The sequence below is a fragment of the Anolis carolinensis genome, chromosome 4 (genome assembly GCF_035594765.1).
Source record: "Anolis carolinensis isolate JA03-04 chromosome 4, rAnoCar3.1.pri, whole genome shotgun sequence".
Classification (NCBI taxonomy): domain Eukaryota; kingdom Metazoa; phylum Chordata; class Lepidosauria; order Squamata; family Dactyloidae; genus Anolis; species Anolis carolinensis.
The window spans coordinates 217,639,428-217,652,818 of record NC_085844.1 but is presented as its reverse complement, the minus strand read 5'-3'; the positions used below and the strand labels follow the sequence as shown (position 1 = coordinate 217,652,818).

The 13,391-nt window shown below is 37.6% G+C and overlaps 1 protein-coding gene across 2 annotated transcripts in view; it reads right to left on the bottom strand.

Annotated features, from left to right (window-relative positions):
- asip (agouti signaling protein) overlaps positions 1–13,391 on the bottom strand; it is a 55,904-nt gene that overhangs the window by 21,425 nt on the left and 21,088 nt on the right. The window contains exon 1 of one of the 2 annotated variants that reach the window (XM_016993410.2): positions 10,264–10,434. The exons of the other annotated variant lie outside the window; for it this stretch is intronic. Coding sequence (XP_016848899.1) covers positions 10,264–10,274 — 11 coding nt within the window. The 5' untranslated portion in view covers positions 10,275–10,434. Of the gene's footprint in view, positions 1–10,263; positions 10,435–13,391 lie in introns of those variants that run through there. 2 annotated transcript variants of the gene reach the window in all.

The following is a 13,391-nucleotide window of genomic DNA, read 5'->3' as shown; positions in this document are numbered from 1 at the left end:
CCTTTCCCCAGCCATGGCAAGCTAAGAGCAGGATGGTGGGAGCAGTCTGTACCAGATGCAGGCAATATGGCTGCCTTGTCTGTAGGAAATTTAAAACAGACAATGCACTCTTTTCTTTCTTTGAGGCCTCTCACATCACATCTGTCCAGGTAAGTCTGTGCTGAACAGTACTGTATGTCTCATGGAGAGCAATAATTACCACTCAACCTGGTTATACTGTTGCTATGGCTTCTACTGCACAAGGACTTGGCCTGGCTTGTCTGCAAGGGGCTCCAAGTAAAGGGGGTGGGAGCAAAGGAAGTCATTTCAGGTGAGGAAGGAGTGGGCCCAAATGGACTTGTTAGCTACCATATTTCATCACCTAATAGTCACACACACCCTCCCTTTTTTAAAGAAGGAGAGTGCAACTATTACACAAGAAAATAAACCCTTTCTTTTGTTTTGAAACAGTATTTTGTTTACAAAACGATGTTGAAAACAACTTGAGAACATATCCAAGAGTGTCCTGGAAACAAATTTTCATAGTTAAACATTTTAATCTTCCTTATTGGAAAACTCCATGCCACTGTCATTGCTGTCAGTGTCTGATGTGCTGTCCTCAGCACCACTTGTGGCAGATGTTTTTCCTCCCCATCCCTCTCCCACAGTGCATCATCTTTGGATCCATCCAGTGCATTAGAAATTCAATTTCTAAAGCTTGTCACAACAATGTCCTACATGATAAGGGCTCAACTATTAATGACTCATGTGCACATCAGTTCCAAGAATGGACGTTTCACATTTCCAGCAGGTGTCAAGTGATGAACCTCTTGTTTCAAGTAGTGTTCTTGGAAGGAGATGGTCAGCAAATGGATGAGTGACCATGTGAGAGAACCACCCTCCCACTCACTCGCCCACAGACTCTCTCAAGCACTCTATCAACCATCTATGGGAAGCAGAGTGTTTGAGGGTTGCTTTGTTTTTTCAAAATGTTTGTTAGAAGACAGAACAAGTTCTGGATGGTTTAAAATATTTTCCCTTTACAAACCACCATAACTCACGGCCACATTAAGAGTGGTATTGCATATGTGCTTGGGGCTTATTTTCTGTAATGGTATTCTCTCTCATGCAGAGAGACCCAGATGTGAAGTCGGACACCACATCTGTTTTTAGTAACACATGGCTATTTACTTTCCTGTTTCTCTTGCACATTGAGTCCTTGTTTGTATTTAGACCAAGACATCTGCCAGTCAGGAACACATGTATAAATACCTCTCCATAATATAAATTTCCTGCACACAGAAAACAAGCATAATACATATAGACTATAAATTTATTTGTTGACATATTGATTATCCCCTTATTAACAATGGGATTTTCATGGGGTATCCTTTAAATATTGGCATCTCTGAAAAATGTATTGCACAATTCTGATTTTGGTACATGTTGGCTTTAATAGTAGGATGTTATATGTATTGACTTGGAAATGTCCCAATGAATTTAAAATGGATTATATTAAATTACTGAATATACAGGCAGTCCCCAAGTTATGAACAAATAGGTTCTTAAGTTGAATTTGTATGTAAGTTAGAACAGGTACATTTTAAAAGTGTGACTGCAGCCCAAAATAGCTTTGGATCACATAGGGAAGGGTTAACACTTTGCTGTCTGGGCCCCTGTTCAGAAAATTTCACTGCACTTTCTGTCCTTAGGATAATTGGATTTTGAAAAAAAGGCTTGTTGTGGAAACAGGATTGCTGATAAAGCTTCAGTGGAGATCCCTTTTCCCCATGACAACTCTTTCAGGAGTGAATTTTCCTTGAGAGGTAGATTTCTCTCACTTCCTGTTGTCTCACCCCCATCCGTAACTATGAGTTGTTTGTGGGGAATTCATCAGACGGGCAAAATTGCCCATCCTACAATGCTTGTACCTCTCTTCAGGCCTGTAGACTGCTGGATCCCATCGTATGACATTGATCTATTTTTAACTGGGCTCCATGCCTGTAGAGAGGTATAAGTATCACAGGAGGCAACGCCGGCAACACGGCAGACTTCCTGTGTTACATAGAAAGCAACGGGGGGAAGCCGGGCAGCAACACTTCCCCTGTAGGATAAGGTGAGGGGTGATGCGGGCAAGATGGGGTGCGGGATGATGGGTTCCCCATGCCCACAGTAGGCTGCCAGATTCTCCACAATCAGTTGCAAATCCCCCCCTCAATGTGATGAGGTCCTAAGTCGAATGTTTGTAACTTTGGGCCTGCCCCAAACTCTTGTTCTTGTATAAAGCTGTTAGCTCCAGTTTTATCCAATGTTCATGAAGTAAAAGAATAGATTACTTTATAAATATTCCTTTAAAATTCACATCAAGTTCCAGGAATCATATAAATTATAATAGAACTATCCATACAATTATAGCTTTCTTGAAAAGTTGTTTTGGAATTTTTTTAACACTAATACCATGAGTGTTGTCAAAGGCTTTCATGGCCGGGATCACAGGGTTGTTGTATGTCTTTCGGGCTGTGTGGCCATGTTCCAGAAGTATTCTCTCCTGACGTTTGAACCATGAAAATGAACAAAATCTGGCTACCAGTATTAAAAAATTCTAAAATCAAAACAGTAGATGGGAACCAACACTCTGAGGGCAGAGGACAGCTAATGACTGAACAAAGGATGCCCCCAGGCAAGAGACAAAACCTTTCCAATGCTAATTAGGGTGATTAACTGAAACATTAATGCTGGCTTCCCAGTGACAAAGGACTCTTGCCACACTCTGGACACAGATATATCTATTCTTTCCTTTCCTTACTTAGTTTATCCATACCTCACAACCTCTGAGGATGCCTGCCATAGATGGGGGCGAAACGTCAGGAGAGAATACTTCTGGAACATGGCCACACAGCCAGAAAGACATACAACAACCCTGTAATACCATGAGCTTTCCTTTTTTTAACAGTTCACTTTAGCTTCTATTATACTGAAAATGCTTAGTGGCTGTGAGAGGTGAAAGTTTTAATGAACATTTATGATTTCTGCAAGGAAGGCACCACTCCTAACTGTAAAATCTTAATGTGCAGCAATGTAATTGAAAACAATTTAAATGCCAGTACTCATAAAACCTGTTTCCCAAAACCAATAGCGTACTATGTATAGAGGACAAAGTAATGAAAAGAAGAACACCTTAAGAAGTCAGCTTGCTTTATGGCTAACAGTCGAATTAATAAAAACAATTTATCTGGGTTCTTCAACTATCTGGCAGTAAAAGAGAACCTTCCCAAATACTAACACAATATTAGACTGGTAGAATTCAGACTTTACATCTGTGGGGAATTCTGTTTACATTAATGTCTCTATAGAGGAAATACTAAATGTTACAGAGACTTCTGAGGCAAAAGTCATCGGAAGCAATGGTTATTTTATGGTGTGTGAATGTGTGACACAGAAGAAGTGAGACATTCAAATTACAAGTACAAACTAAAGAGCTATATAGATTATTGGATGTGGAAATGCTTGTCAACTTCAGTCTTACATACTGTCTCACTTCCTTAGGAAGAGTAAATCCAATGTGCCCTTCCAACTATATGTTGCTACTTTTAATTGGGGATTGCCTCAATTACTGATTTCCCTGACAGAAATATCCTGGAAAAACTTATTGTACAGGAATCTGTATAATACTGAGACAATTGGTCCCAACTCTTGATAGACAGTGGCTTTCTGGGTTTATAAACAGGATTATAATCAAGCGCCACATGGAGATCCCTGTTGTATTTTTCTGATGTTTGCCCGTTCAACCAAGCCGAGCCCTACTTAGCTTCTGAAATCAGATGTGATCGAGAAATTTGAGGAGTATGGTAGTATAGTAATAAGCTTCCAAGAACCTCAAGAATCAGGAAAACCTGAAACACACTCTGAAAAACAGTATTTTAGAGAGTAGTAGCCTATGTTTATTAGGAGTTTCTAGACTATTTAGCCCCATGGTCATGTATCCAAACTTTGGTTCTGACAGACAATGCATCATTTTCTTTGAAAAAAATAGGTGTTTTTTTAATTAACCTTCCCTTTAGCAAGCAGTAAGGTTGTTTTGTCTGTCTTCCAATCCTTCACTGACTTTTTATGGCTTTTCTTTAGAAGTCAGCCTCAGAGATTTCTTTTGAAACAGAGTAGCTGGATCACAACTTTGAATTTTTTCACCGTATTTCTTTGATATCAGTATCATTGCAGGAAGAAGAGGGAGATGAATCCCCTCCATACCCCCCAAAAACCCTGCAGCACACATTTGCTGGAATAAGTAAGATTTGCATTTTCCCTATCTAAGAGGAGAAAAGTGGAAAACAGAAATGCAACCCTACATTTTGGAGGCAAATCTGCTAATAGGATAGACTCTGACCCTCAGAAATGTGAACAAAATTATAATGTTTCTGTACAACAAAACATTCAGCAAATATTTTAGTGGTAAATATGGAATTGTTGATGGAAGGGTGAAGTGTCCAGCAAATGACCCTCAGATTTATTATTTCATCCAAACACATTTTTTGGAAGTAATGCCAGAACTTTATTATTTCTGTATCTGAATATAACCATGGGATCTTTTGGCAGTGTTACTACATTTTAAAAATTATCTTCATATGTTTTGTATTTTAAAATATTTTACAATATCAGAAGCAGCCCTGGTCTATGAGATAGGGCAGTAAATATCCACATACATAATTAAAAGCAACATTCTGCTAAGCAAGGGAAGCCTGTGACTGCAAAAAAGCAAAATACTGTGTGTAGCTTTCATGGACTGGAGACCCTACATTCAGATTGTCAGATAGCTAAATGCAAGAACAGTGGGTCTAAAAGCATGAAATGTCAGAGTCATGCTGATTCATTTGGGGCATAAGGCCAGAACACAGTTTAACAGCATGTTATGTGAAAGGTAGAAATGGTTTATCATTATATTCCAAAGGAGCGAACTAATTCTTCTCACATTTGTTTTATTAACCAGCCTGGATCCTGCTCTTGAATGTTTAAAAAATTACCTACAGCCTTGAACAAAAAAAAAACACTGGACTGAAAAGTCTGGAATGGTTGAAAATTACAAAAGTAGCCATATTTATTACTTATTATTTTATCTATTCCACTTTTCTCTCAATATGGGACTTATGCAAGTATATCGTTAAAACAAGTCATCATAATCGATTAAATACTTGGTCTGAGATCCTGTCTGAGAAACATAGCTGTGACCTTTCTCATGATCTGATCTGACCTTCCCTCTGTCCCCTCCTAACTCACCTTCGAAGCCAGGAAGTTAAACCAAACTAGAGGTTTCTATGGCATTGGCAAGAGAAAACATTCAGCCAGCAAGACATGGTGCAAAGAGTGGCAGTGAGGACTCCTGCTGTTTTAAAAATGGGTTTAGACCTATTTTAAAAAAGAAGCTTCAGTTATTTTATAATTTTTAAAAGTTATTCATTTATTGTTTTAGAAGTGTTTTTGGTACTGTTCCATTGTTTGGGTGGAGGCCACAAGGGGGTACTAGACAGAAAAGGATAATCCTTTTTACAGGGGAAAAGTGGGCAGAAGGAGTTAAACCATTTTCCCCAGTTTTCCTGTTATTCCCCCACCGTGTGCCCATCATCGAAACAGCCACTGCTTATGATGTAGGAAGAGGGGGGGGGGATACCCAGTGAAAATGGAAAATGGTTTTCCTCCTTCAACTGCCCCTCTCCCCATAAAATGGACTTTCCTTCTCTGTCTAGGTCCCCTTTTGGAGTCCGCCCGGATAATGGAACAGAACCATGTTTTTACCTACTGTACATCACCATGGGACCCTGATGAGTCAAGAAGCAATAAATAAATGCATTAAATGACTAAATAAAAGAGGAGAGGGGTCAGCCTAGCCCCATGAAGGAAGGAATTTCACAACTTGGGAGCAACCAGTGGGAAAGCTTTCTTTTGTGTCCTCACCAGATATTTATTTTTAAATATTTGTACCCTGCTCTTCTCACCCTGAAGGGGACTCAGAGCGGCCTTACAATAGGCAGCAATTCGATGCCATATGAACAAACACAACAAAAATATTAAAACCAAACGATCTGTAATCATAATAAAGGCCATTCCAGTCATGATTGCACAAATTCCATCACTGTGAAGGGGGTTGGCATAATAAGAGGAAACCTTTCCCCAAGCATCTTAAAACTTGGACAGGCTCATATTGTGATATAAGGTCTTTCAGGTAGTCCGAATTGTGTCGTGATAGGTTAGTGCATCAGCCAAAATGTGTAGGTGTGTCACATGAACAATACATCATATATTTTAAAAAAAGGTTTCAACTAAATATGTCGTATCTCCATGCATTTTGTGATTACAATTTATGTTGCATATTCGTATCACTTATAGAGGGTGGTTTAACTTCAATTTTGCTAACAAAACTGAATTATTGTGTTGTAAAATGATGCATGTCTAAAAAATGTGTCACCAACATGAAATGTTTGGAAATTTCTGGTCTAGACTAGACTACCTTGCTGGATCTTGCTTTACGTTTCCTTTAGTTTCCAGAAGAGAATCACCAAAATAATCAAAGGTGTGGAAACCAAACCTTGTGAGGAGTAGCTTAGGGAACTGAATGATTTACAGTAGAAAGGATTCCTGACTTGTTCAATGATAGCCGGAGTAACAGCAAGAGAGGCTCCACCAACAAATATTAAAAAATGAACTGTACTGATGAATTGATAACTAGCAGAAAGACTGGCTTAAAGAGCTGGGCATGTTTAGCCTGCAGAAGAGAAGGCTGAGAGGAGACAGGGTGGCTATGAATAAATATGTGAGGGGAAGTCATAGGGAGGAGGGAGCAAGCTTGTTTTCTGCTGCCCTGAAAACTAGGATGTGGAACATACTACAGGAAAGGAGATTCCACCGCAACATTAGGAAGAACTTCCTCACTGTGAGAGCTGTTCAGCAGTGGAACTCTCTGCCCCGGAGTGTGGTGGAGGCTCCTCCTTTGGAGGCTTTTAAGCAGAGGCTGGATGGCCATCTGTTGGGGGTGCTTTGAATGCGACTTTCCTGCTTCTTGGCAGAAAGGGGTTGGGCTGGATGGCCCATGAGGTCTCTTCCAACTCTGTGATTATATGATTCTATGACCTGAGCAATTTTCACCTTTGATCCACAAACCAAATTCTTGGCCTCAGGGTTCTTTCATTCTTAATGTATAATTTACACCATGATCCAGATTTTGAAATTTTAGGGGGGAAAGTAAATCATATCTCAGGAGACTGAACTCTTCACCTCTTTGACTAAGGCAATCATATCCATATTTACATGGGATTATGTTTAATTTAATTCAATGGAAATTTCAAGCAGAAATGCATAGGGGCACTTTCTCTGTTAAGCCAACTACTTGTTGGAGACTTCGCATTCACTACAATACAAATGAGGGGTCAGTTCTGGATAATCTTATTTTATCTTTTAATGATTCTTCCGTATAATTCTGTATGTAGTGATGTGTGCAATTGGTTGGGTTTGCATACATATTGGTATACATTGCCTTTAAAAAAGACTGACTGAACTAAGCTGGCTTGGAAGAACCAAATTAACTAAGTATCAATTTTCAATTTGTTCCTTCCCCTATACTTTTCGACTTCAAGGTAATAAAGAATATTTCTCTTGTAGTGTAGTTATGATATTTTAGTTATGTGGATAGTTAACAGCAGCAGAAGAATATTTTATAATTCAAGTGTAGGTTTATGACAATTTTTGTGTTGCTGACTGAAGCTTTATTTTGACAAAGGCAAGGACAAAGTGGATAGGAGATGTGTTTCATACCACTACCAACACAATGTTGAATTATGCATTTTATAAGTGACTATTGTATTTTTTGTAAAATGGAAAGAAATAGTTACTAAATAGTGACAGTGAACTATTTTTGCACCAGAGTGTAACTAATTATTCCATATAGCATTCTAAGCACTAAGCATACATCTTAACCTTAAGTTTTAATTTATTTCCTTGAGATTTCAGCTATAATCTTATACTGAGAATAAGTTCCACTGAACACAATGGAATTAGGGTCAAAGTAGCGCTATTAAAATTATTTTTGTATATGCAAAATGTGGTTTTTTATTTTTCATTAGCTTAATCACTTTAGCATTGCAACTAAGGTTCTCCCTGAGTGTACACTTTGACCACACTCCTACATACTTGCATATTTTTATTCACATTCTAACTATCGCCCATGTTCCCTTGACAATTTTTTAAAAAGATTTGCTTATCTAGTAATTGAAATGTGTAGAGAGGGAAAACGGGATGGAAATGTATTTTATACTGCTCTTGGTAATTGCTTCAACTTGTGAAATATGAATACAGTTTAACAAAAATTAAACTCAATAAAGAAGTCCTTGCTGATTTGAGGAAGACAAATAAGAATGTGGGTAACTATTCCTTTTTTTCCAGCAAAGTATAATTGTCCCTTCAGCTTTAATGCATTTTCAAAATTAGTGGATTTCTAAAAAATCTGAAGATTTGTTTAAATTTTGGAGTAATGTTAAGCATATAATTATATAAAAATACATTTTATTCATGTTGGACTATTTCCAAGACCCAGATCACTTTCCTTTTCATATTTTTATTGAAATGAACATGATCTCAACAAAAAGAAATTTCTCTCTAGAGAAATATGGTTATAATATCCATTCCAATATGCCACAATTTGTGTTGTTTATGACACAGATTCAAAAAGAGTATTTTTCTCCTTCAGATGTCTATCGGTTTATACTCTTTGTGTGCTATTTATGCTATTTTTATTTCCTATAGTTATGGATGCTTTCTATGTTGCTTTCATCCATTTGCCAGAGCAAATAATACCTTTTTTTTGGGGGGGGGGGTAAAATCTCACTCTCCAATAACATTTAAAGTAATGTATGTTACATTTCTTCAATTTTTTCGGTATTAGAAGTTTTACTTTCTCCTTGTGAAGAAGGGCTAGAAAATAAGAAAGGGCTAAAAACTGGGAGAAATTTATATCAATACTATTTCAAAGATACATGGCTTTATTGATCTAAACCTCAAAGACGGCTGAAGGCTGCTTTTTGTTGAAGCTGAAGCAAAAAAGCAGGGTCTTTAAAGGCTATTTTAAAATGTTACCTTTTCTTCTCCTGTTAATTACCAAAGAAACAAAACTTGCAAGTTCATGCTGTCTGTTGAAACAGATTATTCTTTCATTTTTTAAATCTAGTTTTCTATGGGAATTGAAGTATAAAATATAAAATTGTAATACTGGATACATTATCAAATAATAGTTCTAAGCATAGGTTAAATACATTTTGTCTATAAGAAATATTCACAGTTATGAAGATGAATGGAACTGCAACAAAAGCACCAGAAAAGATTTTTAAAAGTTGCTTTCGAAAGAGGAAAAGGGGAGTGCTTCCTTTTCCAGAGAAGAAAATTAATTTGATAAAGATAAGAAAAAAGGACAGATGACTCTTTGTGAAATAATAAAATTCAAATTACTGTATTAAAAGAGAAGGAAAATGCTGAATTTGACTGAAATAGAAACTAAAATTCAAAATGTTAATGTCATTTTTTCTTAACATTCACTAAATTGCCCCAAAACATGAATCTTATTAGAAAAAGGATAACACAAAGTATAATTTTAAAACAGAAATATCATTTTTAGAAATACTAAATATAAGAACAAGAAATGATGGCAGTGGAAGGAAAAGTGATAAATGTTTTAAAAGTTGTCATCATGAGGTAATACTGAAACCTTCACAGGGGGAAAATAAACTTCGTAGTAGATATATTTTGACTTTGTCTCAAAAAATCCTAGCAATGCAGAAGACCATATCTATGCGGTTGAAAAGACACAATAAAAAAGCAAGGAAAGAAAACGCAAAACTAAAATAAAAAGTGATTTTTTGAACTAAAAACATTGGAGAAATAATAAAACTGGTAATCAGATTAGTGAAAAAGACAAACACCTCCCATTACAACATAATCAATGTTAATGAAGATTTGCTTTAAATTTTACAAAGGTAACAAAATGAAATATTTCAGTTTTCAGAAAGAACTGAATCTTGGACTTAGTTTTTTGGTTTTAGAAAGCCGGCGCTTTTGTCCTGGGTGGGAATGGGGGTGGGGGGGGGGGGGGAAGAATCTCAGATATGTTTTGTTTTAGACTTAAAACCTAATGCTTCTCTTTGATGGTTAGTGAAAATGCAGAAAAGGAATGACAGGTAGAGAAAGTGCTGCATTTCATCCTACTTAATTAGCAAGTGACTACTGCATTTATCATTTGCTTCCACAGACCTGAACAGCATTTCTTCCCTTGTCCTTCTTCTGGTTTGGGCTTTGTGCAAAATCTGAGCAAGGCTCCTGGAGTTTTTGCAATCCCCCCTCCCTTAGCACTGCTGCGAGGACTTCCTTTTGCATTCCCCTAAAGCTCCTTGAAGAAAGCCACATACAGCCTGTTGCAGTCTGTTCCATCTGTGTACATGGCATGGCTTGCTTCGTCACACTGTCACATAATCTACTGCACATGGCCAGGTGCTTATATCTCCCCCTAATTTTCTCACTCTGTTTCCTGATAACTTCTTAAACATACATTAGATTTGAACTTTCATCAAAAAATAAATTCCAGAGAGTGCATATCCTCATGTTTGACTCCTGTGTCATATTAAATCACTGGAAAAATCCCCTGACTTCAGTGAGAATGCCACCAGATCATTGCCAATGACAAGTTATAATCTGCCTGTTCTCAAGATTCTTGTTAAGGACCTGTCCTGTCTGGTGGCTAGGCAGGAAATTCCCATGGGATTAGAGGGACATAATACGCATATAAGGGTCACACAATAAATTCAAAGGGATCTGCACACTGTTGCTCTCTTTATTACCCATTTGCTTGACTTTAAAGGGAAAGGATTAAGTCATTAATGGACTGAAATAGAAAATCATTGCCTTAAAAAAACTTTCACAGGAATTCCAGAGAAGCAAGCTAATTATTGACAAAATTCACAAAGCAAGTATTTCCTGATCCATTTTAAAACTTTGCAGCAGTCAATTGTCTGAACGGGGCCACTGCAACTTGCCACTTTGGGGGTGAGACAGCTGACCCCTCCCTTGGAACATGTGCTGCTCCTGATCAGGGTTAAGCTTTACTTGAGTTTCCACAATGAATCCCATATTGTGCAATTGTCCTAGCCCATTCATGCAAGTTTCAAAGGAATTAAGACAACATTATTTCCATGCTGTGTTGCTTCTGAGGGTGCTGGAGGCTTCCCCATTAACTGTGAATATCCTGATTTTCTGCAATATGTTGCATTCCCTTTGCCCTCCCAACGTGTGATTATGACACCATCTTCTGCTCCTGTTTGGTATTTGCAGAAATTGTTACAGTAGAGTCTCACTTATCCAACATTCGCTTATCCAACATTCTGGATTATCTAATGCAGTCTGCCTTTTAGTAGTCAATGTTTTTGTAGTCAATCTTTTCACTACACTATGATGTTTTGGTGCTAAATTTGTAAATACAGTAATTACTACATAACATTGCTGTCTATTGAACTGCTTTTTCTGTCAAATTTGTTGTAAAACATGAAGTTTTGGTGCTTAATTTGTAAAATCATAATGTAATTTGATGTTTAATAGGCTTTTCCTTAATCCCTCCTTATTATCCAACATATTCGCTTATCGAATGTTCTGCCAGCCCGTTTATGTTGGGACTCTACTGTATATAAAAGTAATATTTGCAGAGAGGTGTTTCTGTGCCAGGAGGGATCCCAGAACTGTTCTTAAGGTGAGGAGGTTGTTATTTATTTTGCCTCCTTTCAGGTGCTTGTGGGAGGAGAGTAAATGACTTTGCCCTGGCACAGTTAAGACTGTATTAGAGTGTGAGCCTAAAACCAGGATGTGGCCATTGAATTGTAAACGTCTGGCTATGCACAACTCTCAGCAATGGAAGAAGTGGGCAAACTGCCCTTATTAGAAACAGATATATTGTGTGGCAAGGTGATTGCAACCCCAAAATGAGTGACAAAAACTTCAAAGATTCAGTGATTGCTTGCAGAGCATGAACATTTATTAGATTCCCCAGGCTTTGGAGGGGATTTGCAGGTAATAAATTTGTGGACATGAGTGTAATCAGCACTTGGTGATAAATGTTCCAGGATTAATCTACACACTAAATAAAAACACATACGGAGATTCTCGTAGTTGGGCAAAATTCTGCCAAATAGTTACCTGTGAGAGTTCAGCTGTGGCATACCTAGCACTGGGGAAGTATAATAGTGACCAGCTGGATAACCTGTCCCAGCAAATCCTATGGCCACTCAGAGGCCATTGGGATTATACGGGGAGCTGCACCATGATGCAATCAACACATTCAATTTGGAGAGAGGTTGGGGTAATCAGAAATCATTGCATAAAAGTACTGGATGCCTCTTTATGCAACATCTGAACAAATACTTATACTTGTGCAACTCCTGGATACATAAACATACTATACCAAGGGTATTCTAGTCATGCATACAGCTCTATGTCAGGCCACTTTTTATAACAAGCATGCTCCCAGTTTGAACCAGGACCAGCAAAAAATAGGTTTCATGTAAAACGTCATACTTGTGTACAACACATGCATCTTTCAGTGACTGAAAAAGGGAAAGATCCTCCATTGAAACCAATGGATGAACTCTTCCCCTTTTAATCCAAGTTAATTGGGAAGGGAGTTGAACTAGAAATGAGTGGGGGGCCAGGCTCCAAACTCCCTTGTTACTACAATGTTCATAATGCAGATAAGTGGAAATATTAGAGACTAGAAACTGCACAGAACATATTAAATGTATTATGTAGTTTAATGTGTTGTGTTCAACCAGTCCACAACATTGTATTTAATTTCAGTTTTCCTTTTCAAAAGGCATCCTAAAAGTGGTGTCACCTCAGATGTTTAAACTGATTCATTTTGTAGGGTTTTGTTAAAGTCCCAAAATGGTAGAATTACTTCTTCCCATCCATTCATGCAAATATGCTTCACTTTCCTCCCAGAAGCTTTGTTTTATGCTGAGTACCTATAAATCTAACTTAAACAAACATTAGGGACTGACAGGATAGCAAGAAGTCTCTTGCCTTCCCCATTCCATGTTAAAGTACAGTTCTTTACTGAAGAAAGAAAAGTCATCAAAGGACTTTTTGATCATTGAAAAAGGTCAGCTAGTGTACCATAATTTCAGTGTAATATGCTGAAAGGTCAGCACCTGCTGTTAAAGGTTTGAACTTCTAATAATGATGTATCACTGATAATGAATGTAGGTGGAGGAGAGAGATCAGATTTATTCAAGTGTATGTTGTATATTGTTGGAACAGCATGAAGTCTGCTTTTTGTTTTGAGATGGAGTTTTATAAGCTTAGAGAGCCAAGGAATATCAAAGAAGCTACATCTTAAT